The following is a 26070-nucleotide window of genomic DNA, read 5'->3' on the forward strand; positions in this document are numbered from 1 at the left end:
GTGATTTCCAATTTACATTTTTGAGAATCTGACCATCTGCAGCAGCCGTATTAAAACTTGTACTCTTAGAGATCCTTCACTTCCTACAACCTAGCATTCATACAGATACTTGCCATAAGCTCTTTCTCTTAGATATAGTAACCTACTGTATACCTGTAGACTAGCGGTGCAACGGGTCTTATCACTTATCAGAGTCATGGATAAGATCTCAGATCCGATCAGCACAAAAGAAAAAAGGGAGCAAAATAACTTTTGGAGATCTCTGATCACGTTTTTTTTTGTCGACGATACTAATTGCCAATAATTGCTGATCCATATTGTTGTTTGATTATAGCAGCTGGTGTACAAGGCTCCAGACTTTTTTTTTTTTGTCACTGTCCCAAATTTTTTTTTGACTTCTCTGAAGTCAGTGTAAACCATCAACAATTCTTAATGTCATCCTTTAACTTTGTTATAGTCACCTAGAATGTTTTTTATTCCTCACAATAACACACAATTCAAATGATAAGGAAATAAAATATTGTATTTTTTGGGATTAAAACAAATCTTGTCATTAGTAATTTTAATGATGTATTATAAACTGCTTTAAAGTATTTTAAACAGTTCATAATTCATCTCTATTCTGTCGTGAAAACATCTTCAAACAACTGTATTTATTTGAGGTTCTCATCAACACTACATTTTAGGAGATTAAATGTGAACACGTCACGATGTTATAATTTACCTTCGCCCAATACTCATTTCCACTGAACATGCGTCTGTTTGTGTCTGTGTGTGTGTGTGTGTGTGTGTGTGTGTGTGTGTGTGTGTGTGTGTGTGGCCTTGACATCGCTGTCAGTGCCACTGTGTGTCAACGCGAAACTATAATGTGACATTATAGCACAGGTAAAACCATGGCACAAACGTTAAGTAAGAGGATGGCTACTAGTTTTTCTTTATGTCTAAATCTTCGACAACTTTAAGGTATGACTTATGTGACTGAATATATGTTGTAATTCATTTTGCTTTGTAGTACAGGCATTCCTTAAACAAAGTCACCATCTGGAAGCTTGTTCAAACATTCCTGCAGTTGACATTTTAAAATTTCAGAAGTTAATCCCTGACCAAGGTTAAACGTCAAAAGTTAACATGTGCAACTCATCGGAAATATGTATGTTATAGCTTTGGTGTATTTTATTTTTATTTTTTATTTTATAGTGTCTGCAGTCGGAATGGTTGATAACAGTGTGAACCCACAATGCTCTCAGTCTAAAAACACACTTTTATATTGAGCTAGTGCATTCAGTTCCCCCTCAGTAATAAACTAAAACCCTATTGGAGAGCTGGTGCCCAAATGCAGAAGAGAGAGAGAGAAAAGAGAGGAGTTGCTTCAAAGGAAGGTGGTGTCTCTGGATTAGCAATGAAAATACCTCAAACTGCCCCTGAGATCTGCCCACCAAAACACTTGGATGCATTCACACATGCACACACAAACACACAGGCTTTAAAAGCTCCCCTGTTCTTCGGCTTCCATATTGTTGCTGCCTCCGACAGGTAGCATGCTCACAGATGCACACACTCACATTGCATTTCTTCTCAATCTCTCCTTCTTGCTTACGCAAGTGAAAATAAACACAGACACACAGGTCAGAGCAGCTTCCTAAACGACTGACCCATTTGTGATTCACTTGACATTTACATTCATTTTCACTGCTCTATACTGACATAATGTGTATCACATACGTCTATTACCTCTATTCAAAGCCACAGCTACGCAGAACTTACTCCCTCTCTAAATAATGTTTGACTTAACATACAATATCTGTTACCTGTGGACATGGAAAAAGAATGACAAGACCATAAGGAGGAGTGCTGATCTCATGAATCTCTGGTGGCAGATTGATTCAAAAAAGCTGTGTGGACTGGTTTCCTGTATTGTAGTAAGGCCCCATTCTTCTCTAGTCCCTTCCACTCATCTGGACCACAGCTGCCTTTCTGATAACTACTCCAGGAGAGTAACAGGGAGGGGTCACCAGCATCATAGGGAGACCAGTGACCAGTGAGTGTCTTTTGACTTGAAGAAGGACAGTTATTAAATCTGTGATCAGTGAGAATTGTAACGATATCTACAGATATCTGGTGCGTGTTATGGTTGTCTGTAATGACTTAAATAAGTCTATCTAGGGACCATTGTCCCAAGTTATTCACTCTATTTGTTGGTGCTCCCTGTTTTTCAACTCTCAAACAAAATCTCTGATACTAAACCATTACTTTTTCACAAAAGACATCTAAAGCCAAGTTCATACTACAATACTTTTGAAGTCGTCAGCTCGCTGTACTGTTCACACTACACAAAGTGCTCTCTTGTTATCATGATTCTTCAAGATGTTGTGGTTTTCACGCTACATGACTGACCGGTAACATGGGTCACACACTACAACCTTTCACCAGGAGGAATCCCAGATGAGGTCTCCAAACTACGTTTCGTCAAAGTAACACACGCAAGGGTGAAACTGACATAGCGATGCTGCTTGATGTTGGCATCGACACACATGTTCACATAATAGCCTGTATCAGCACGTCTTAGCTATATACCTATGTAGATCAGTCACTGTGTTAAGTAGGATGTTCATTCATGCCAACATCCAATACCCTAGGTAAAACATCAACTTTGGCATTGCAAATGCAATACATACATAAAGTTTCTATTGTTACAGAAAGAACCCTCTCTCAGGTTTCCCCTCAACCCGTGTTTCCTGTTCTCATTGGCTGTATCTCCCTGGCAGACTCCCTTACAGGATAAGATATTTAGTATTCTAGATATCTGGAGTGCGTCTGCCTTTTGGCTCGCGTCATTGAACAGTTCACACATAACGCTCACGATCCGATGTGCGGATTCCTAGGCAACATGGATTTGCCTCGGAAGTTTTAGTGAGTGGAAAATCACGGCTTAAGTCGTGAGATCAATTGCTTTCATTAAATACAAACAGACATTATACAAAGCAATGACATTGTGTTGCCCCATGTAACTACAAGATGCTGAATCTGGCTATATTTTGTCAGGCTAATTAAAAGATAATTCTGTTTTTGGTGTGATTTGTGATGATGTGAAGTGATGATGTATTTGCTCTTTTTTCTCTATTCTTGTATCAATCTAATAGTTTGTAATTGGGTTTAAAAGTGACTTTAAGTTAAACAGCCTAGTCAAATAAGAGTAGAGAAGTAGTAGAAGAGATTGGAAACATACGAATACAATTACATTTAATTAGACTGTTGCATAGACGGCTGTGATACCTGTCTTAATATCTTTTCTTTTAATATTAATGCTATTTTGGGTTGGTAGAGTTCTGTAGATGTGTTGTCCTCTATTGTTACTAGAGGACTAGAGTTAACTATTGTGCATTTCTCAAAATCCACTGCAAGTACCATGCTGAATTCAACATCAAATCCACGAAGACGACCTCGAAAAAATTGTATTCCAAAACAGTTCAAACTTGTTTTGGTGACTTTATCTTGAAATATATTGTCAATTTTTTTACAAAAGTTAGTATCTTAGGAGAATTCCAGGACTTGTCTTAAACTTACCACTGTGTCCTCTGTCCTTCAGGTGTGGATATCCTCTATCGACTGGGGCTTACAGCTCGAAGCGGCACAGACAAGAGGACAAGCCCACCTTCGACTACTCACACCACTGTTCCCTCACCTTTCAATCTTCCTGTTTCTGGATATGGGGTATTATTCGACTCAAACTCCCTCTATGAGGCTCCAGCAGGCAGTCTGTTCCCACCTGAGATTGGGGAGGAGTTCTCTGTTGTGGTTAGCCTAAGCTCCTGGCGAGCAAACAATGCTTTTCTTTTTAGTGTCAAAGATAGTAGGGACAGGCTGCGTTTTGGCATTCAGCTGCTGCCACGCAGAGTGGTGGTTTACACTGCAGAGAAATCCTCCATCTACTTCAACTACAACTGGCAGGATGGGCGCCAGCACCCTTTTGCTGTTGGTGTTCGTGCACGCTCAGTGTCATTCTATGCAGATTGTGGAGCAGTGCAACAGCGGGAGCAGACCCTTGGGAGATATCACACACTGGGAGATTCTGGGGGTCTCTTCACTCTTGGCAGGATGAACTCTAAAGCTGCAGCATTTCATGGTCGAGTCTGCCAACTAGATATCTATCCCTCTGCTGAAGCTGCCGCGCACTACTGCAACTACCTTAAAACACAGTGCCGGCTGGCCGACACTGACCGATTGCCTTTGCCATATCCAAGTTCAGATATTGACGCAAATGACCCTCCTTCTAACCCTTTGACAAAGTCCCTTGTTGGAGTAGGAGCTACCCATCATACTCCCTTAAAAGCTACAGCAGCTTTTATAGCGTCCCCAGGTAATTTGGCCATGCAGTATTCAACACTGAGCCCGTCAGTACCACCTCATGCGAGGGATCAGAGCCAAATTCCCAAATTGGATCCCCTCGCTCACTCCACCTCATCTTCGCTTCAGCGTGACAGCCCTAACTTAGCCACCCTGAGTGGACGAGCAGATCTTTATCTCGCCCATAGCACCACTTTCACCACTAACACAAACGTGTTGGCAAAAGGGAGAGGCCCGCAGGGGGACACTGATCACTCTGAAAACAGCACAGAGGATGAGAGCACCTCTGGGAGCCTGCAGTCTCCAGATGCCACACCAGGCCTGATTTCCCCAGTCAGGCAAAGTCGGGTGAAGGAAGGACTCAGGAACAGCACCATCAACAGCTCCAGGGACTCTCACTCTGGGCCTCAACAGAGTCATCAGCTCCTGGAAATTCATCTGAGAGCCAATGGCACAACTTTGTACCGAGAGAATCGGGTGGACACCTCAGAAGAGCACGATCCGGATGGCAGCTATGAGGATGTAGACATGGGAGGATATGATTATGGGTATGAGGATGCAGAATATTTCGATGACTACGAAGATGGTTTCCATGGCCCCAAAGGAGAGCCAGGTCCTCCGGTAAGTAATTTATGAATTACGAGTAAAGCTAAGAGTGTTAATGGAACATTATTTAAATAATTGAGAAACAAGTCCCTGCAATGCTGTACATGCTCAAGAGGAAAATAGCAATACAAGGCAATCAAAGGTAATTTATGGCCATCACACTTAAAATGCTGTGTAAAATTTGGCTTTGTTACATACACCCAGGATATATGTAAATATATTTTGGCAGGGCAGTAGTGATCTATAGGTGATGGCATGTCCAAGCACTGTTCTTTTTTCGTGTATCTACAGGTTGTTAAAATAACATGTCATTCCCGTGCTGAAATACTGGCAGCAACTTTTGCTCCTATGTTAGAGAGGATAACTCATGTGAAGGTTGGAGGCTGTCCGTCCAGCCTAATAATGTAAGCAGGCTGTCAGAGTCGCTTTGCCACTGAACATACCTTTATAGCTCAGAATTACAGTTTCCATGAATAAGATTTGTCGGGACTTTCTATCTGATCTGTCTAAACTTAGGTGTTTGTGTAATGATGTAAGATGTCTGGACTCATCTACCAGTTTACATAGATCCCCTGTAGGTGCCTGCAGGTCTGTAGGTGTGACACTGCTTTGCCAGCACTGAGCTGTTGCAACATATCTTCATGTCTTAGAGCATGACGACACTGTAATGCAGTATTGTGAGCTAGATACAGCCAAAGACAGGCTTTTTCCATTCGGTCACAATTTGGCAGAAATATTGATGAAAAAATTATTTATAAGCCTATGACTTGGCTACTCTGACCACTCTGTTGCTGACATTCTTTGAATGCTGGGTCAGCTAAAAGTCAGTGGCTCACTCTGTGTCATTGGCTCCTCGTTTGAACTTGAAATAGCTGGTTTACATCCTCAGGGGAAGTACTACATAGTTTTGCAGCCACATAACTACACAAGTACAGTGGCATGAGCAGGGGGAAACCTCGAGCCTTGTTAACCGTTTATTGACGGATGATACAGCTTTGTTTCACTCAGGCTCATTTTTTCTTTTGATTGTCAAACTGTATTTTAGTATTGTTTGGAGGGTTTGACAATATACCTGATCATAACCATTATCAACAATCCAATTTGTGTAGACTTCAGTCAGTTATCACTTCCTTGATTTCCCGGTATGTCTCAATTAAATGGTCTGTTATTAAGCTAACTATAGCAGACAGCTTGCTTTTTTACCACATGTTGGGTAACAATGAAGGGGTATTCAGCTCAAGTGTATGTCACAGAATGCAACAAGTTCCAGAGATGCATTCTACCCTTCAACTTTACAGTAATTTGACTTCTTGAATGACTCCATCAGGAAAAGGTTGACCCTTGTCTTTGCAGCACATTTGAAGGATATGAATATTAGCATTATACTGCATGAGTGCCTCTCTTTCTTCAGGCCTTGTTGTTGTGGCGAAGTTGTGTGCTCACAGTTTCCATGTGTCTGTGTGTGGGAGTGTAGAGGAGCAAACAGCTGTTTCTTTATTCATGTCGCCCTCCGTACCCATCTGCTTTAACAGGAGTTAAGGATGCTCCAGAGCACCCTGTCATGATCTGTAGCTATAGCAACAATTCAGAAAAGTAAATAATAGTAAATGAAATAGTACAATGTCTGTTTTTCATCTCAAAGTGTGAACCTTACATATGGGGGGTAGAAGAACAACCTGAGTAATAAATAGCTTGCTTTCCCGCTGACTCAATAATGTTATCCAGGATTGGACATTGCTGTCTAAGTGTGTAATATTCAATAAATCTCTCCTTTCAAGTGAATCAATTTACTCTTGACTGAAAATGTACTCCTAATTTTCAGAATAAAATGATTTGTCCTGCTATTTCTAAATCCCCTTTAGCAACAATAAACATATTTAAGTGAGCAAGTAACAGAAATATGTTGTAGATCAGCACTGTAGATAAGAACTGACATGTCAGTTATTTATTTGCTGGCAGCAATTTCATTGAAAAGCAGGAGTTACCCATGGAACATCCAATACAAAACCTTCTTTACCCCCGAAGGCAGTGTTATCCATTGGTCTTTAAAAATCTGAATTGGCAAAAAACATTTGTGAATTTAGTCTCACACCTTTCAACAATATGAAAACACAATATAACAAGTACACTCATGAGCTCGAGTGAAGCCTCAGCCTGGTTTGGTTTTTAAAGATATGGGAGATAATGTAAGTTTCTCTCACTCAATTTACAACTCAAATCAATTCACGACTTTGGCAAAACATCCACTTCAAAGCCATCTAGTAACCCTTTAGGTGGAAAAGTTTGACAGGCCTGATGTACAAGATCAGACTCAGCATTCTTTCCTTGTTCTGTATCAAATGTCAGTAATTTGGGTTGGTTGATCCTTTAATATTATTGTTAATTGTCCCTTAATAGAGTCACATTTTTCATGAAATTTCCAGATATTGTAGTTCAGATTTAAAAAATATATGTATTTGAAAATATAATAGCTTTTTCCAGCAAAACAATATAAAAACATTGGATATTGTTTACGATGAATCTCCTTACCAGAACATGACATTTTTGTCAGTCTCATTTCAGGAATGTAATGACTCCCAAAGAGCTTTTAGTTGAAAAACATTTTGCCTGCCTTTGAACTTCATAACTCTCTTGCATAAATATAGCATATAGTCATCATTGCAGGGCCTGGACAGTGAACTGCATGTTATTGCTTGCCATTAACCTACTCTCATCTCTCTTTTTCCCCCCTTCACTCCCTCTCTCTCTCTACAACATTACCTTCTTTCTTTCCCTGTCTCTCTGATTTAGGGTCCTCCTGGTCCCCCTGGTTTACCTGGTCCTCCAGGAAAAAGAGGTTCTCGGGTGAGTAACCTTTGCAAACGTGATGGGACACAGAATCATACTTTAAAGCATTTTTTAACTATTTATCAGGAGGAGCAGTCTGACCATAACTATGTGATAGTGGCATTCAATTAAGAAGGTGAAATAAAATAGAGGACGTCTTTTAACTATCAGATATGTGTCTTTTATCTTACTTCATGCATTCTCTGCCTTTCATTGGGGGCCAAACAATACCACTTAGCTGCGATACAATAAAAACATATCACAGCCTGTAATGAGCTATTATAAGCTTCTATAGACAATGAATAAACTTTAGTTCACAATAAAATAGAACCTCCTAGACTGGCTGAATGCATATGATAATGATTTAATTATTTGTCTCCTTTTTTCTGTCATTTTTATCTCTCTAACTTTTAGAGATGCCCTAAACATGTGTTTTGCCTCCGATTCGATCGCTGATTGTCGATGAGCCATAGTGGCCAATAAAGGTTTTCGTTACGTTATAGTTAGTTATTTCTTTCATTACAGTCCTAATCATTTCAACTGCCCCAAAAGTCAGTGTAAAGCGTCACAAATGTTATCCTTTTACTTTGTTATAGTCATCCATAGTGGTTATTTGCATGAAAAAAACACCCAATTCAAATTATAAGAAAATAAAAGATTGTATATTTATTGATAAGAAAAAAAGAAGTTTTAAATATGTATTATTAGCTGCTTAGAGGTAGTATAAGGTAGTTAGACAGTATTAATTCCTCTCTATTATATATTTTATATTGCTGTGAAAACATGTCTTTCAAACAACTGTTTTGAAGTTCCTTTTCAAAAACTACATTTGACAACTTAACATTTGAACATGCCATGATTATGTTAGAATTTACGTTTGCCCAATACTCATTTTTACTGAATAGAACACGAATGCCCCGTGATGTAACTGAATGGAACCTTCGTATGTTAGCTTTGATTATAACTTGTACTAGACTTGATATTTTTCGTTAGGTGGAGGATTGGCGAGGATGTTACTCCATCAGATTGTGGTGCTGCTGAGGAAGTGGTTAAGTGTATTTCTGCAGCGCTCCTGAACATTTTTTCCTCAGACGCAGTGATACTGAAAGTGTAAAAGAATACGACATAATTCAAAAAAGGTTAATATATTGCAACTATGAACCAATCAGATTGCTTGATTTGAGTTACCCGTTTTATAAAACTAATTTATATGGTGAGGTCTGTATATCTGAACTGGGAATTTTATTTGGTAGACTGATCTCAGATAAAATGACCATAAATACCTTATGGAAGGTCATACATTTGATTTAGACTATTGTACATCTTTTTTAGATGCTGGCCACTCCTCAGGGGCCATCATAGTACAGAGTACTGTAGTTTGATCACTGAGTCACTGTAACTATGTTATCATCAGGTTTTCTTGGCCTTTAAGGCACTGCAGTTTCTAATCAACAGCACTAACACATTCACTGAACACTTTTTTTTAATTTAATCTTTTGTTATGGGAGTTAGCCGGCACTGACCATATGTGTTTTGCCTGTAGTTACTATCTCCATCCAGATGCGACTTCTGGGAAAGAGGCCCTGACAGACATGTTTGTAGGCTAGCCTGATTAAATTCAGGAACAATCCTTGCTTTGTAAAGGCTGACAACAATAATAATTAGCTCTCTTCGAGGATGCAGGCATGTTTTCATTGTCTGCACTGGAGCGTCCAGGTTGAGTTACCAAACTGTTCCAAATGAAGCCAGCTGCAACCAGCATTGGCTTTGGCAGGCTGCATTTCCACTCTGATCTTGAATACATAGTGTGCAACTGCCAAGTCTGTCATGATGCAATGAGGCTATCGTGCCACAGGCCCTGGAGGCATCTTTAAACAGAACAAGCCACATGTTACTAAATTGATGTGGTGTGTGTTCGATGGAAAGTGTATAAATAGTTCACTCTTGGTCTTTGTAGAAGCTCTTCCCAGCACAGCAACATATTCTGGCTAATTTAACACCTGCAATAACAACATGCAATAAATGCCTATAGTTTTCGAACACCTGTCGATCAGACAATGACTCTCAAGTGTCCGAAAAAGGATCACTGACAAATCAATGCTCATAAACATGGGAAAATGTTTTCATGTGCATGAGCAGAGTTGTTTCTTTCTTTGGTTTATATGTAGGGAATGTGTGCGTGGTTGTCTGTGTCATTTAATAGGTAACTGTCTGCATTACTTCAAAGCAACATACAGATGCAGCATTTTCCCTTTTGCCTCCTTTCCCTTAATAGTGAGGTTACAAAGCAAAAACAGCCCTGCGTTATAAAACAGGGCAAGGGGTTACATACGTGGGGGCATGTTGCTTAAGGTTCCATTGAGAAAATGAAAGATGATTCAGGAAGTTGGAATAACAGGTCAGTCAGTGCGTGTACATGCTTATCAGACTGGTTTTGATACCCACAGACAGGATTTTACAACTCTGGGAAATTATCAAGGCAACTTTTATTTAATTTTCTTTACATGATGATTGTGAAGTTAAAAGTCAAATAAAATGTAATGCAGTGTTTTTCTGGATGACATCATGTTGCATTGCAACAACAGTTAAGCCAGGTTCAACGTTTTTGCCGGACAACCCAGCTTTGTTTTGTTGGGTTGTTCTTTGGCATCCCACTTCGTAAACGGACTGGCTCCATTCAAATTCAAAATTTTTCTGAAAGCAAGCTTCTGTTCTGCTGTGTTTTAAGAGAGCACGACAGGCGGACCAGAAGGTCTGCCATCCGAGTACGATGGCAGATAGTAAAACATGTCTCCCAGTAAAAGGCTTGGAAAGCACATAGCTGATACAAAACATACTCTTAACTCCATAGGCTAAGTCATAAAGTGGAGACAGAGGGAGGGCTTGGAATCATTATGTGGGGGGAAGCTGAGGGCAGTGTGTGGTGCTGTGGTTGTGTCTTTGCTGTCTCAGCAAAGAGCAGCAGACTTCTTTTCTTACTTCTAATTGTTAACGTTATCAGACCATGAGCCTTTGATCCAGGGTATACCATTTGGTGTGGGCATTAGTCATGGAAACAGACACATTTTCTTCAGAGGTTCTTCTCTTTTAAACAACCTCTGAAGGGGGAGACAGTTTTACTATTCAGTTTGTGATTGATACAGTAATCAAATACTTATGAAGGAATGAAGGAAAGGGCTGCAGTGAAATTTTGTATTGCTGTTTTGCAACCTTATCATATCACACTATAGAAATTGGTTATTATTTTTTATCTTTGAGGGATACATAAGTAAAATGTTTTGTGAGTTAACATTAAAGACTCTTTAATCACACTTTACCAAAACTAAATAATGAGTTAAAGAGTTTACTTTCTTTATACTTTATTTTGTGGAAACCAGAGCATAGCTAGTGCATCCCATAGACCCAATGGTTCATTGATGAAAGTTTTGCAAAATGTATGTATTTGCAGTATTACAAATTGGGTCAGTGGTGACATTCCTAAATATCAATGATGTATTAGAGTTTTAATTACAAGACTTCAGACTGCTGAACTCTAACAACAGTTCCATTGTTTTCACTAAAGTAGAAATACTAAATTAATCAACCAGGACAGAAATCTTAAGGATTGCCACTTTAAAGCTCTGAATATCTTAAAGAGAACCTTCAGAAATGACAATGAGAGAGAATAAGAAAGCTAGAAGGAGAGCCTGCTTCCTAGTTCTTGGCCTGGTTCTTGGCTGTAGTGAAGAGAAAGCGTGGTCTGCAAGCAGCAGGATAACAGATGTGCACAAATATAGTATATTTATGGTGTGTGTGTGTGTGTGTGTGTGTGTGTGTGTGTGTGTGTGTGTGTGTGTGTGTGTGTGTGTGTGTGTGTGTGTGTGTGTGTGTGTGTGTGAGTGAATATGAATGTGCACACATGCACAAGGCATAAATGTGCATGTGTGGTTGTGCTTTCACTGCATACCTGTAATGTTCAAGGAATTCTATCCCATGACAGACGTGTTGATTGGTCAAGCCAGAAGGTGCTTCACATTGTGAGGTCTGAGCGAGATATCAAAGAGAGCCATAGTATTCACTTTTTCCAGAGACACTATTTTGTTTACCTCTCTTTAGTTCAGATGCTGCTGGAAATGTAGCTGTCTTATGATACGTCTTAAAGAGGAATCAGAATAGGGTTTACTGCTAATTATGTTATTCACAAGAAATCTGCCTACAATTATACAATAAAAAATAATGATAATATACAATAAACATAATGATGAAAATAAAACCACAGGCAAAGTACTGCAAGAGTATTTTGGAATGAGACGCCTGTACAGTTGTGTGCTGAATGTGCAAACATATATGTCAGTGTGCAAAAGTTCACAGTGAAGAAGATAAGTGCAATGTATGGGGGGGTTAATAAGTGGGGACGGGCCTCCTCTCCTTGCGTCTCAGTCCTGCCCAAGGGAGATGCGAGAGTAAGAAATGCGGGTCGAGGCAACAGGCATTTAACAAAATGAGCAGCCATGGCTTGAAGCTGTTGTTCTTAAACGGAGTCAATTTAATGGGATGATATAGTTCAGATTGCAAGATAGTGTTTGTTGATTTATAACATTTTGCTGTTAACAGCTGTTTACACTTGTAAATATCATGTAACGATAGCAGTTGAAATTCGATGTAGTGTATTTTCAACGATGAAAACACAAGTAATAAAAGGTGTCTTTACGGAATGCGGTTAGAACAGCACCTTATGAGCGTAACACAAACAGTGAAGGGCAGAGAGTTTGATTCCACATTTGATCATCTCAAATATAATTTTTTTAAGATGATCTTCCGCAATGGATACACCTGTGTATTGTTGCTTATAGCTCCTCTGGCCAGCCTCCCTCTCAATCCTTGCCCCCTGACATGCATTCTAGGCTTTAACAAGGAGTGCTGAGATAAATTTACTGGGCCCAAGCCAGATGATCGTGGAGCGAGGAGATGAGGAGCTCCAAAATTGAGAAATGGAAAGAGTCCCAAGTCAATACTGAAGTGTGACTTTCAACAATGCACAGTAAATTAATGTTGTGCTCTTTCTCTCTCTGTCTGCATGTGATCCAGGGTCCCACCGGTCCACATGGAAGCCCCGGACAGCCTGGACCACCTGGGCCCAAGGTGAGTGGCATTATCCCATGGTAGGGAGACATAAACAGTCATCAAACATTTATGGCAAATGCTTGTACAGACACATTTGGGAAAAAGGCTCTGCTGTCACAGAATCTGTGCAGTGACAACAATGCTGCCCAGACAGCTAATCCCCCATAACAATGTCACACATTAAATCTTATGGGGTGGTGAAGGGAGCTGGAGCAGCACACAGAATTAGCATGGGCTTAATCAGCAGAGAAACAGATCATTGTAAATCATATTGCAAACAGCTGATGCTAAGCATCCAATACAAGTGTGCCTGCAGTCGGTTGCTATGCTTCATTTATTGTCTGTTGCTGATAGGGAAGTTCAGTGTCCATGCTTGCTTAAAAGATAATGTCACAATAACATGCACACTTGATTACATGCTTAATCAAGCTTCTGGAAAGGAAATTCAATACGGATGATAGTTAGTTGGGAATGCCCTTGGGGTTTATTAGTGTAGAAAACAAATGTGCATATGTTTACAATACTGCATGTCTAAAGACAACTTTTTTTAATTTAAGTCTCCAGATGTATTCTACTCTAAGGGAATTCCAGTGGAATCGAAACAAATGATTTTGTTGTAAAATTTAAAAATAATCAGAACAATGCAAGTCACAAAGAACACATGGTGTTTTAACCAGATGGTTGATATTCTGGCAGTCTGCAGCCAAAGTTAAAATCTTCAAAGTCATTTCATAACCTATTATTGCCCATCTAAGGAGTGGTGATAAATATGACAGCACCAATGTTTATAATGGCACAGTTGGTTGGATTTGGGAGTCATTATTGGACAGTAAAATTAAGATTTCAAAGAAGATGGTGACAGCCTGAGTTCTCTCTACTGCCTAAGGATGTGTATTGTTGTTGTTAATGCTGCCCTGACCAACACCACCAAAAAACACAACCAAGAAAGTGAGATGGCAATGTCATTACTGCGAGAAATCAAAGGACATTGTATCCAGCTTGATGCCAAGTCTTTGAAGCATCTCTCATTAAATTTTCTGTTTTTGTAATTTGCAACCACAAGCCATCTCCTCTCACAGGCGAGCAAAACATCAGACTTTATAGTTTATAGTCATAGAGTTGTCTGCCTGAACATGACTGTCTGCCCGTCTGTCTGTCTGTCTGTCTGTCTGTCTGTCTGTCTGTCTGTCTGTCTGTCTGTCTGTCTGTCTGTCTGTCTGTCTGTCTGTCTGTCTGTCTATCATCTATCTATCAATCTAGCTATCTATCTAAGTATGTTCGTATGACAAAACCTTTAGGGCTCCCCCCACCTTTTGCACACTCCTGTTAGAATAAGTATTTATATTTTAGGCCCAAACAAAACCCATGATGACCCATCATGTAGGTGAAATGAGCGTGACTCCTGCCTGAATTAGTCAAGCCTCCCACGCTTGGTTTGGGTTGTTTTTCAGACCTCATCAAGAAATCTCTGCTGCTCATGTTGCTTGCCTTACAAGACACTGTTGTAGTGATTTTACCAGGTCACTGAAATGTCTTTTAAACCCTTGACACTAAGTCTACCCTGCAGACGTTAAAGGTTTGATCAAAAAGGCATCAATTGTAGCAGATACTGCCGCCTTTTTCCCTAAAAGCCAATCTCTGTTGCTCAGAGAGGCGCAAGTGGGATTAAACCAGACAGCCAGATGTAGGTAACAGTGATAATAATGAACCGTTGTGTTCTCACAGTGTAGCAGGAAAAGCTGGAGGACACAATGATGGTGGTTGGTCTAAATGACATACCCCGTGGGCATAGTGTCGTAAACCGGGCCTTCACTATGGCAAAACCGTGCTAATCCAGGTTTATTAACATGACGCTGACTTCATATGAAGAAAAAATGAAATTAAATAAGCTTTTTTAAACATCTGGTAAGTTTATCCAGCGTGGCACCAGATGTAAAGGATAATTAGTACAACTGAGCAAGGATGTGGGGAACTCCATGCTGATGGTTGTGGTGACTGTGGTCCCAATTTACCAGCATGCAGTCAGAGAGGGAACAGTCATGCAAGACAAGCTTAAAAAAAAAGGACAAGTGGATGGTCCACCATACCCTCCTTGTCTTTTTATGTGAAACTTTTTAATTGGAAGTGGATAGCTCCTCATTTGGAATTGTAATACAAATACGGCATAGCTTAAGATAAGACAAACGTATGGAAGTACCTTTCATGAATTATGATCTCTTTGTCTTCCTCACCTGAAACACATAAAGAGAGGAATGTTCTGTTTTTCCTACTTTATTAGTCACACAGCACAGCAACATAGATGTTTTTGTTCTTTGTGAACCTTGACCTTGCTGGGACACTGTGCACGTTTGGCCGAGGGCGTCTGATGGTGAAATATGGGGCCACCTGCTTGCTCACTGTTTCTTCAGCTTGTAGAACCACATTTGTTTGTACACATAGCAAACCAAAATCAGCGTATCTAATACCATAGTGACCTTTCAGTGAGTCATCCTCACATCCCAAACCCCACTGTGGAGGCGGAGAAGAGATTGAGAGCCTCTTTGTCTCAGTTTGGAAAAATGTCTCTTGTTGAAATGTGTTTGGTTACTAGGACGAATACAAAAGGTATAAAGTCCCTGACACTGAGCTTAGTTGATGTGTTTTAAGCACACTCTGAAATGTTATGACAATAAGCTTGCAGAACCTAAAATATCTTTTTAGTCTGCTTCATGCACTGCTGACTTTTTCCAAACTAAATAAACCCTGGTATTACAGTGTGCTAGAACTTCTGCTCTCCCACCCCCAAGCCTTTCTATGCCTCACTGGCTGTCAGTCAAAACTATGGAACTATAATGCTCAAAATCTACTGAGGAAAATGAACGGATTTAAGGTGTCAAACGATGGCTTAGCCCACACCAGAACCAGCCGAAAGTCTGTTTTTTTAACATTTTATGTTCAGTCCATGCTATTGCACAACCCATCCGTTGTACAAACCACATTTTGAACAATCAAAGAAGATATTATAGCGTATTGATTGACACTAGTAAGGCGTGTTTTCTGACTTTCCAAACCCATTTTTATTACTGTTCACTTGTGTTCCTGATGATCACAATTATCATCTTTTAAAAAATATATAGGATAAGACTATCCAATTCATATTGATAAAGTTTGATGTTGTGATACAGAGAGAGAGAGATGGATACACTAAGAGGAGACTGGTGATCAGAGTGTAGGTTTGGTAGTTTAGTTTTCAGTGTACGTTTCAGTTTGTATATGAATAAGCATTGTTGCTCCTCAAAGCTAACATTTGAGGATGTGGGCATGTTCATAATTCTCTTGGGAGGCAACTTAGGCTAGGTATAGTTTGTTTAACATAATACATTAATTTCACAATAACTCTTTAAATGAGTTATCTAGAACAACAAATTGTTGAAAAGAGCATGATTACATTGTTGAATTTATTGAGTTAAAGCACTCCTCAAACATAGAGGAACTACACTGTGTGCACAATTATTAGGCAAGTTGTATTTTTGAGGATTCATTTTATTATTGAACAACTACAGTGCTCTCGGTCAATCCAAAATGTTAATAAACCTCAAACCTGAATATTTAAGAAAGTAAAAGTGAGGTTTCGGCTTTCTTAGGAGAATATCTATGTGTGCACAATTATTGGGCAACTATTAGTGTGCAGAATTATTATGCAACTAAATGAAAAACGAAATTTTTCCCATCTCACTTGTATATTTTCATCTGTTAAAGTTAGAATAATAAACAAACAACTCAAAATTTACAAATAAACATTTCTGACAGTCATAAGCATTCCATTCATGGAGTCTGTTTCTTGATCTGTTGACGATCAACTTTTTGTGCAGCAGCAATCACAGCCTCCCAGACATTGTTCAGAGAGGTGTACCGTTTTCCTTCACCGTAAATCTCCCGTTTAAGAAGGGCCCACATGTTCTCAATAGGGTTTAGGTCACGTGAGAAGGGGGCCATGTCATTATTTTTTCATCTTTAAGGCCTTTACTGGCTAGCCACGCAGTGGAGTACTTCGATGCATGCGATGGAGCATTGTCCTGTATAAAAATCATGGTCTTCTTGAAAGATGCAGACTTTTTCCTGTATCACTGCTTGAAGAAAGTGTCTTCTAAAAACTGGCAGTAAGTTTGGGAGTTGATTTTGAGTCCATCTTCAACCCGAAAAGGTCCAACCAGCTCATCTTTAATAATACCAGCCCATACCAGTACCCCACCTCCACCTTGCTGGCGTCTGAGTCGAAGTGGAGCTCTGTATCCGTTACTGATCCAGCCACGGGCCCATCCATCTGGTCCGTCAAGAGTCACTCATCTATTCAGCCCATAAAACCTTTGAAAAATCTGTCTTCAGATATTTCTTGGCCCAGTCTTGACGTTTGAACTTGTGCGTCTTGTTCAGTGGTGGTCTGGTTCCAGCCTTCCTTACCTTGGCCATGTCTCTGAGCACTGAAAACCTTGTACTTCTGGGCACTCCAGGTAGGTTGCAGTTCTGGAATATGACAGCACTGGAGGATAATGGGTTCCTGGTAGCTTCACATTTGATTCTTCTCAAATCTTTGGCAGTTAATTTCTTTTTTTCTCAACACGTTTCTTGTGACCCTGTTGACTATTTGCAACAAAACGTTTGATGGTTCTGTGATCATGCCCCAATATCTTCGCAATTTCAAGAGCGCTGCATCCCTCTGAAAGACTTTTGACTTTTCAGAGTCAGTTAAATCTCTTTTTTGGCCCATTTTGCCTGAGGAAAAGAAGCTGCCTAATAATTATGCACACCTTGATATAGGGTGTTGATCTCCTTAGGCCACACCCTCCCTCATTACACAAATACACATCACCTGATAGGCTTAAATCCAATTGGCATCAAGTTTATACAGCTTGGAGTTGGAAAATATGCATAAAAATGATGATATGGTCAAAATACTCACTTGTCTAATAATTGTGCACGCAGCGTATATCATGTGATATGATATGTGTTTTAATAAAAGCCACATGTGGCTTTGACTTTCAACCGAACATTTAGCCGTCTTAGGTAGAAATACAGAGATATATATTGTGTGTCGCCATTCAGCCTAAAAATACATAGAAATGATTTTTAGTGCATATAGCTCAGCCTGATTAGTAATTGTGGTGAAATTAATTCTGCTGCTTTGTCATGCCATACCACCTCTGTAGATGCAGTCCAATCTGTAAGAATGTTTGAGTTTAAACTACATAGATGTATGACAATAGAAAAATATTGTATGACCCTACCCTCATCAGTATGGGAAAAAATGCCTGAAGACCTCTGGCTTTTGAAATGTAATATTGCTGTTCTGTGGAAATGCACTTAACATCAGCTCCACTGCGGCAGACTCTTTGACTTGTCTTCTGCCTTGTGGGAATGACACATGTGGTCTGGGATGACAAAGAAACTGAGTGAGGTCTGGATCCTCAAAGGCATTGACATTTCATTGCTAAGTGTGACTTGCTTAGTCACTGTGCAAAAATGTGGATGCCAACTCTGCAATGATTTCTAGATCTGTCCTTTATATAAGGGTCATCTAGAAGCTCCAGTGTATTCATAATAGGAAAGACATTCCTAACTATATAAACCAAAGAAACATGTGTGCAAGATGTAATCTTTTCTGGGCCTTTTTGAATTTCTTGTTATTTTAAAAGTCAATTTAAAAGGTAATGATACTTAAATTAAGCATCCTTACTATTTACTTGTTAGTAAATGTGGGTTATTGTCATGGTTGATTTGAAAATTGTTCATCTTGCTACCAGTAGAGGAGCTGCATCTTAAGACATCTCCACATTAGCCTCTACACAATGCCACAGATGTTGCTGCTTTGCTGTAGCCATAATGTAATTGAAAGCAAATTTTTGTGCTTCTAAAAATCTACATCTTTTAGGTATTTATATACAGCAAACGTTAAAGCTGGTAATAAAATAGGTGTTTCATGACTGTATTCAGAAATGATTAAAAAAGAAACATGAATAAAAGTTTGGATTTTTCATTTGTAAAATCTGGTGCTACTAAAAGAATTTGGTTGCTTAAGACGTCCCTTACCCTGGTACCTTGTTTCTATTCTAGGGCTCAAAGGGAGACCCGGGGCTGTCTCCAGGTCAGGCTCCACTAGGAGAGAAGGTAAGAAATCTTCCACCGGTCTCTGTGTCAAGCTCCCTGGTCCTCTGTGCTCCTCTGGCCCTCTTTGACAGTGATTATTTTACCTGAGCTGGTCATTGAGCTTCACATTAGGCCGCACACAGACAAGTCTCTGCTTTTACAAGGGCTGCTTTTATCTCTGCTCTTGATTTCATTTATTTTAATTTGGGAAAAAATACTTTGAAAAGGATCCTTAAATGTTCATTCCTTCCTTTAAAAGATTTTTTCTGCATTTGCGATCTATTATCATTCATTTGTCTGGTGTCAACACAGCTGGTCTCTCTTACTCTCTACTCTCTCTGTCCTTGCCTCTTTTTTTTTCTAAACATCATCACTGTAATGATTTTCTTGAGCAGCACTGCTAAATGTCTTGAACTAATTAAGCTCCAAAAGTATACATTTCCCTTCAAGATTTAATGCTTTGTGCACTCATTGGAGTTCCCCTAAGAAAAACTGTCATCATTTCTCCCTTAAAACCAAACTTAGAATGTTTGTCCACGCAATATTTACCCAACTTCATCCTGATGTCATCCCTTCAAATATTGCAAACCTCTCATCACTCTTTGTAATGAGTCCTTTACTAATACCGAGGGCGACAGTGTTGTCCACGATCCTCCCCATGTCGATGTGTCCTTAGGCAAGACACTTAACCCCAAATGCACCCCAAATTGCATTGAGTGTGTGTGAATGGTTAGTTTTAGAGTCCTGATGGGCATGGCACCTTGCATGGAAGTATACGAATTGGTGTGAATAGCAGAATGATGACATGTAGCTTTGTGCTATACAAGTACAAGCCCATTTATCAGTTATTTTTGAAGTAGAAGTTAGCCCTTGCATAATTCTCCTGCTTTTAGCATGTTTATCTTTACTAACAAAAATCTCTAATCTTCATTGACCTGCTTACTTATCTGATTTTTCACAATAGCCAAATATTGCTCACCATATGTTTTTTATTGGAAGCAGCATGAATAACATCTTTAACAGATGGGAGACACTCCCTGAGGTACAAAGCACTTTTTAAATTGTCTGTCTCACTCACCTGTGGAAAATCCACCACTTTTTTCTTTTTTCTTTTGTTTCTGCTCAAGATAAACATTAATGAATAGTCTTTTAAACCATTGCCCTGTTGTTCATAAGTCATCTAATTTTGTGCTAGAAAGGGATTTATTCAGCGTCAACTAATTAATACTAAATGTATTTACTTGTGCCAGGGAGCTAAAGCAATGATATGAATTTCCTTTGATAACCTACTATTCTACAAGTATTCATTGTAACGATTCCTTTACACTATCATCTCTGTGATGGTGGTGTGCATTGTATCCTACTTTTTTGTAAATGTTCTCTCTTTTTCATTTGTACCCACAGGGTGACAGAGGTTCACCAGGTCTGCCTGGGCCGGATGGATTTCCAGGTCCAACGGTAAGATTTTGTTTTAGCCTACTTCTGATAGACGAAGGCTTACCGTCAGAATTTTTTTTTTTTACATGTCCAAGCAGCTTAGTTAAATTGATGTAATTGCCTAATTTTAGTCTATGCAGGGGTAGAAGAATGTTACCGCTTTTATTGTTGTAGCCTGAGTAACATCATATGTCGTCCGAGATAACCTTTAAGACTTTATTGGCTTTAAACAAACTACACCACGGTAGCCTCAGTGCGAGTTTACACCATGAGGTTGTAAAGAGTAGATGGTGCGATTTGTAGTCTCATATTTTGCCACTGTCTTTTTTAAAACATGTTAAATCTTATTTAGTTATTTCATTTAATTTATTTTAATTTAATTAAAAAATGTATAAAGTAATTTCAGACATCTAACCCATAATCTATAAAAAAATCCATTGACTACAAGACAAGACATCCAAAAATGCTAACTCACGTCCGGGTGATAGGACTCATTCTTGCAGTACTCGCATCTCCATGGTCAAACCAGCCGATGCTACAACTGAAGTGCCCCTATATACTGCCATCTTTGTCAAATGCATTCAAACTGCCCATTTAGCTGACCATGAATGTATAAAGAGAAAGAGAAGAGATTTTCCAGAGTAAAAGCACCTAGAAGTATATAATTCAACTTTCTCTTGTTTTGTTTTTTTTACTACTGTTAAAACGGTGAACAAAAATCGCAATAAATCTTAATAATGTATGGCAATACTAGTAAAATCGCAATAGATATTAAATCAGCAATTTGTTGATCATATGTAATTAGGAGATACAAATATTATCATAATATCATTTTTCATTACCTTTTTATCAGCACCTCTGTTTTTTAATAATCTGCATTAATGTTTATATGCCCATAAAAACACACACACACACACACACACACACACACACACACACACACACACACACACACACACACACACACACACACACACACACACACACACACACACACACACACACAGAGTGTATCAATGTGCCCAATGTATTCTCCCTTAAGTGTTAGCCCCAGAAGTTAGCTGAGGCCTCTTGTGGTCTAATGTGGTCAGTATTAGGTTACCGTGTCAAAGAAAGCCTACAGCCCACCCTGCTCTCTGCTTGTCTTCAGTCTTTTTTTTTTTCATCCCAATAGAAATAAACACTCATGTAAATCAATAACCATTTCTTGCTTATTTTTCTTTCTTTTTTCCTAAATCTTCCCTACACTTTGTTTTCTTCTTCACTATCTTTGCATACCTCTGTTCTGCATTTAGTTCTGTCTGCGTTGCTGCCCCTCTTTTTGAGAGCCCCAGAATTGGCTTTTAAGATGTGGTGCTGCCTCGCTTAAACGTGATAGGCTTTGAGCTCAAGGTCAAAGGTCAACCCAAAGAGGAAAGGCACACTGCCCAGGGTTAGGAGGTCAATGACACGCACAATATCCCATGCCTCCTTAGGTCAGCAATTGTGATGCCTAACAAGGAGTATTTCAAGGATGCTGCTATCAATAACATGAAGGACACTGGCCTTCTTCCTATATCCACCAGTGGTGCATATTCACAGGCACACTCATGCCCTTTATCTGTTAACTCAGATATGTTTTTTATGCTGTATTGTGTTCAATTTCTTGCTCAAAATTGTACATCGCGGTTGCTGTGCTCAGCTTAGCTGTGAATAGAACTGAGCTCGTGGCTTTACAGAACAAACTTAATCTGCTATAGTAGATCGCGCTGCTGCCTTGGCCATACCTACACAGTTGTCCTAGTTGTGCTTTTACTGAAGCTTTGAGTTTTGTCTCCACTTGGCTGGCCTTCACCTTGCCTCCCAGGACCCCAGCCTAGTGTTTGCAGTAGCTGAACCTAATATGCCCAGCACATGAACTGTGCCCTCTAAAGTATTTCCAGAGGAAATTAAGGGCTTGAGTGCTATGCTCCTAACCCCCAAGTAGGCCTTTTATTGAGTGTGAAGGTTCATATGTCACAACCTTGGAAGCACACAGCGGAGTCAATGGTACCGTGCAAGAAGGTCTCTTGCGTCTCAAAAAAGAAGATCTGGCTCAGACCTTGTGTTTAGGAACTGTTAGCATCTGTTGTTGATAATCAAGTCAAGTGGAAAAATAAAAGCGCTTAAGAGAAGTAAAGCTTGGATTTACTAAACAATAAGTTTGGTGGTAGCACAAAACTGAGTGTGGATTACAATGAACAATCTCTTTATTTTTTTTAGGTTTTAGTTGTGCCAGTTTTCCTTTAAACCTTATCCACATTGTACTCTGAAACCATTCAGTCAGAACCCATAATTAGTCATGGACTGGTTCCTGGAAACACTACACAGGAAAAACAGGAAAATGTAGTTTCCCTTTTTGAAATAGGAAATGAAACATCTTAACTGGTTTATTGTATTCTCACCCATTCCATCTGATGCGCACAAATCATCACATATCTCCTTCCAGGTCTCTGCTTAACAATAACAGAGACTTCAAACATATGGATTTTAACACTGACAATCCAACACATTTAAAATGCCAGTCTTGCATGCATGGGAATTTGCAGTCAGAATCACACCATCCCTGTCCAGAGATAATTAACTGTGACCTTGGACCTTAAGGGTGGTACCAAAATGAGGGCTGCAGGAAATAGTATCCAAACTATTCCTACATCCCTTAACATGCCTCAGCTGTCTCATTCCGGGATAGATCAATGCCACAAATGCAGATAAATCAAAGTTTAAAAGAGCTTAATGAAGATGTGCAATAAGAACAACAAACTCTGCAGTTCTGCATCAAAATATTCACTAACAGTCACCTTGAAGCAAGTTTTCAATTGTTTTATTGTTTGTTTTTCCTGTTTTCTACATTCAAGCAATTCAAGCTGTTATTTCATGGCTTGCCATGAAACTTCGTACAGACATTCATGGTCCCCAGAGAACTAATCCTTGACTTTGGTGATGCACTGACTTTTCCTCTGACTCTTGCACCACCATGAGGTTTTGTGGGAAAGTCTCAGCAACTATTGACTGACATTAACGGACATTTGTGTAGTGCCACCAACATCTTAATTTGACCAACACTTCAGCCTTCCATTAGCCTCAGCTTTACTTTGTGTTTAGTTCTAATCAGCAGATGTTAGCATGCTAACATGGTAAACATTATACCTACTAAGCATTAGCATGTTAGCATTGTCATTTTAGCATTTTGCTCAGCTGTGCAACATTTAGTAAGGCGTCATATAGTCACAACATGGCTGAAGAGTCGTCTTGTTCATGTTTATGGTGTTTTTTGGTATAATCTTCTAAAACATACATTTGTTTTATTATATTTTCAAGGGTCCTAAAGGTTATCAAGGGTCAGCCGGACTGCCAGGAGAACAAGTAAGTGGTGATCTCTGTGTGTGAATGTGTAAGCAAGAGAAAGAGGTTTATTATGCCTCCGCGCTGGCAACAGCCGTTGCTGTGGCTGTGGTCCAAATACAAGCACCTGGTGAAGTAATATGAAGCATTGATCAACAACATTATATAATTGTCACATATTTATTATGGTCCTGTCAGACAATAATGGGGAATTTTAGCGGAAAATGATATGCCCATGTTCAAGGTCTTTATGCAAAGTCAGCGATAACAATAGTTCTAACAGCAACACATGATTGTTTTAAATTGAGCATCAGCTGAATGTCTTAAATGCAAAGTGTCATTTTAACCCAGAGCGGAAAACAGCGGAGTGAGCTGGTGAGGGAGGGGTGGGGGCTGCAGAAAGGAACAGTTAATAGGCAGGCTTGTCTTGGTGGAGGCTGTCCAGAATGAACAGTGCTTGTTTTATTCCTCAGTTGGCAATGCTGGTAGTGGTCCGTGTGTCTCCTCTTTCACTTTATCCATCCATCTAATCTCCTCATTCACATTTCATTCATTCTCTCTCTCTTCCTCTTTCTCTCTGCTGCAGGGCATTCCAGGAACTCCAGGGGAAGCCGGGGCTGCAGGTTACCCTGGCAGGCAGGTGCAGTGAAAAATACAAAAATACGCTTCCAGTTCCTCCATGGTTCTTCTTAGATTCTTCATTGCTCACTAAGAACGCTACAATGCAATGATAATGATAACGGCATAATGCACACTTCTTTTCTGCTTTACTATGCACATTTCTTTCCCATTTTGGATTTGGAATTAAGCAGTAAAATAATGCTATTTCCCCTACAGTGTATTGGAAAATATAGTTTACAATGAAAGGCATACATTATTGCAATTGGTTTCCTGATGTTTTCTTCATGTTTGCAGTCTGTGGACTTAAACCATGTGCAGTGTGGACGAGAAAATATAAAGTCCAACTTAAAGTATAAAAAAGCATATTTTCTCTTAGCTGTCTGTCAGGCCATTTAGAATCAGATGTGTTTATGTTTCTCTCACCATTAGAAATCACTGACCTAACCTGAGTCCTTCCTTTTCTCCAGGGCTTAGCTGGGCCACAAGGTAACCCAGGGCCTAAAGGTGTCCGTGTAAGTACAAGTGGCTCTTTTCTCTCATTTTCCCCTCTTTTCTTGAGCACCGCTGGATAGAACACTTAATTTCCTGAGAGGATTAGGACAGTGTCAGGCCAACAGCTTTGTTCCAGAGAGACGGCGCTGAATCTGAGTTGTATTTCTGACATACTGCCTGACGTGGACTGCTTGAGGGGGCTGGTCTGGGCCCTTGGTTGTCTCTATAAAGGCTGACTGGTTCGTCTTACTATGGTTAATTCCTCAGCAGGCAGAAATGCCCCAAAACAGGAGAACAGAAGAATGAGAAGAGGATAGAATACAAACAGATGGGAGAAAATATGAAAGCAGACAGAAAGGGGTCAAATCAGCTAGTGAGACAAGGGTCTTAAGTAGAAGGTTGCAGCTCAGAGAAAGATGATAGCTGTGATTACTATGTCAGAGTGAGACATGCGACGTGAATATATACAAGGTTGATGAGCAATGTGCAGTGTTTATGCTAAATAGAAGTATTGTGTTGAGAAATGTTTTAAAGAGTTACTGTATCACGCACCTGAAAAATTGTTGAAATGTTCAGACTATATTTTGATATGAAATATTGTTGATTTCCAGGGTTTCATTGGGCCTCCTGGCATTGCTGGGCCACTGGGGCTAGAGGGGGATCGAGTGAGTGCTGCACATGATGCAAAGTTATTTTTATTCACTATTCCTGAGTACTAGGGCTTTTTAATTTCCATTATTAATCACATTCATCTCTAATAATCTAATACTATTCTGGTTCCTACTACCTTTCTGATTGAGGTTTGAGAAATGCAAGCTTTCCTGATATTTTTGGTTGTAGCACTTTGCCATAATCAATATTTTTTAGCCAGCTCTGTTCTAATATATCCTTATATATGTTAAGCTACTTAGTACTTGCAGAAAATCTTATAGTCTCACAGCAATTTTTTCATTTTTGTGTCCTTTTTTGAAAAACAACTAGGTTAAAGTAGAGTGTGCTTGGCAGCAGTTATTTACAGCTGTAATTTACAGCTTCGAATGATCAGGTAACAGAAAAATTAACATTTTCCATTAGGCTTTTCCTGAATGCCGTCACTCCTTCCTTCATTGTTAGATTACAGTATCAAGGCAATCCTGGTCTTTATTGCTCTATTGT

General features: G+C 39.5%; 1 protein-coding gene across 1 annotated transcript in view; it reads left to right on the forward strand.

Annotated features, from left to right (window-relative positions):
- LOC129094605 (collagen alpha-1(XXIV) chain) overlaps window positions 1-26070 on the forward strand; it is an 85407-nt gene that overhangs the window by 12485 nt on the left and 46852 nt on the right. Inside the window, exons 3-11 of the mRNA XM_054602847.1 lie at window positions 3587-4965; window positions 7741-7794; window positions 12844-12897; window positions 18970-19023; window positions 20407-20460; window positions 23779-23823; window positions 24389-24442; window positions 24891-24935; window positions 25527-25580. Coding sequence (XP_054458822.1) covers window positions 3587-4965; window positions 7741-7794; window positions 12844-12897; window positions 18970-19023; window positions 20407-20460; window positions 23779-23823; window positions 24389-24442; window positions 24891-24935; window positions 25527-25580 — 1793 coding nt within the window. The remainder of the gene's footprint in view (window positions 1-3586; window positions 4966-7740; window positions 7795-12843; window positions 12898-18969; window positions 19024-20406; window positions 20461-23778; window positions 23824-24388; window positions 24443-24890; window positions 24936-25526; window positions 25581-26070) is intronic.

The sequence above is a fragment of the Anoplopoma fimbria genome, chromosome 8 (genome assembly GCF_027596085.1).
Source record: "Anoplopoma fimbria isolate UVic2021 breed Golden Eagle Sablefish chromosome 8, Afim_UVic_2022, whole genome shotgun sequence".
Taxonomy (NCBI): domain Eukaryota; kingdom Metazoa; phylum Chordata; class Actinopteri; order Perciformes; family Anoplopomatidae; genus Anoplopoma; species Anoplopoma fimbria.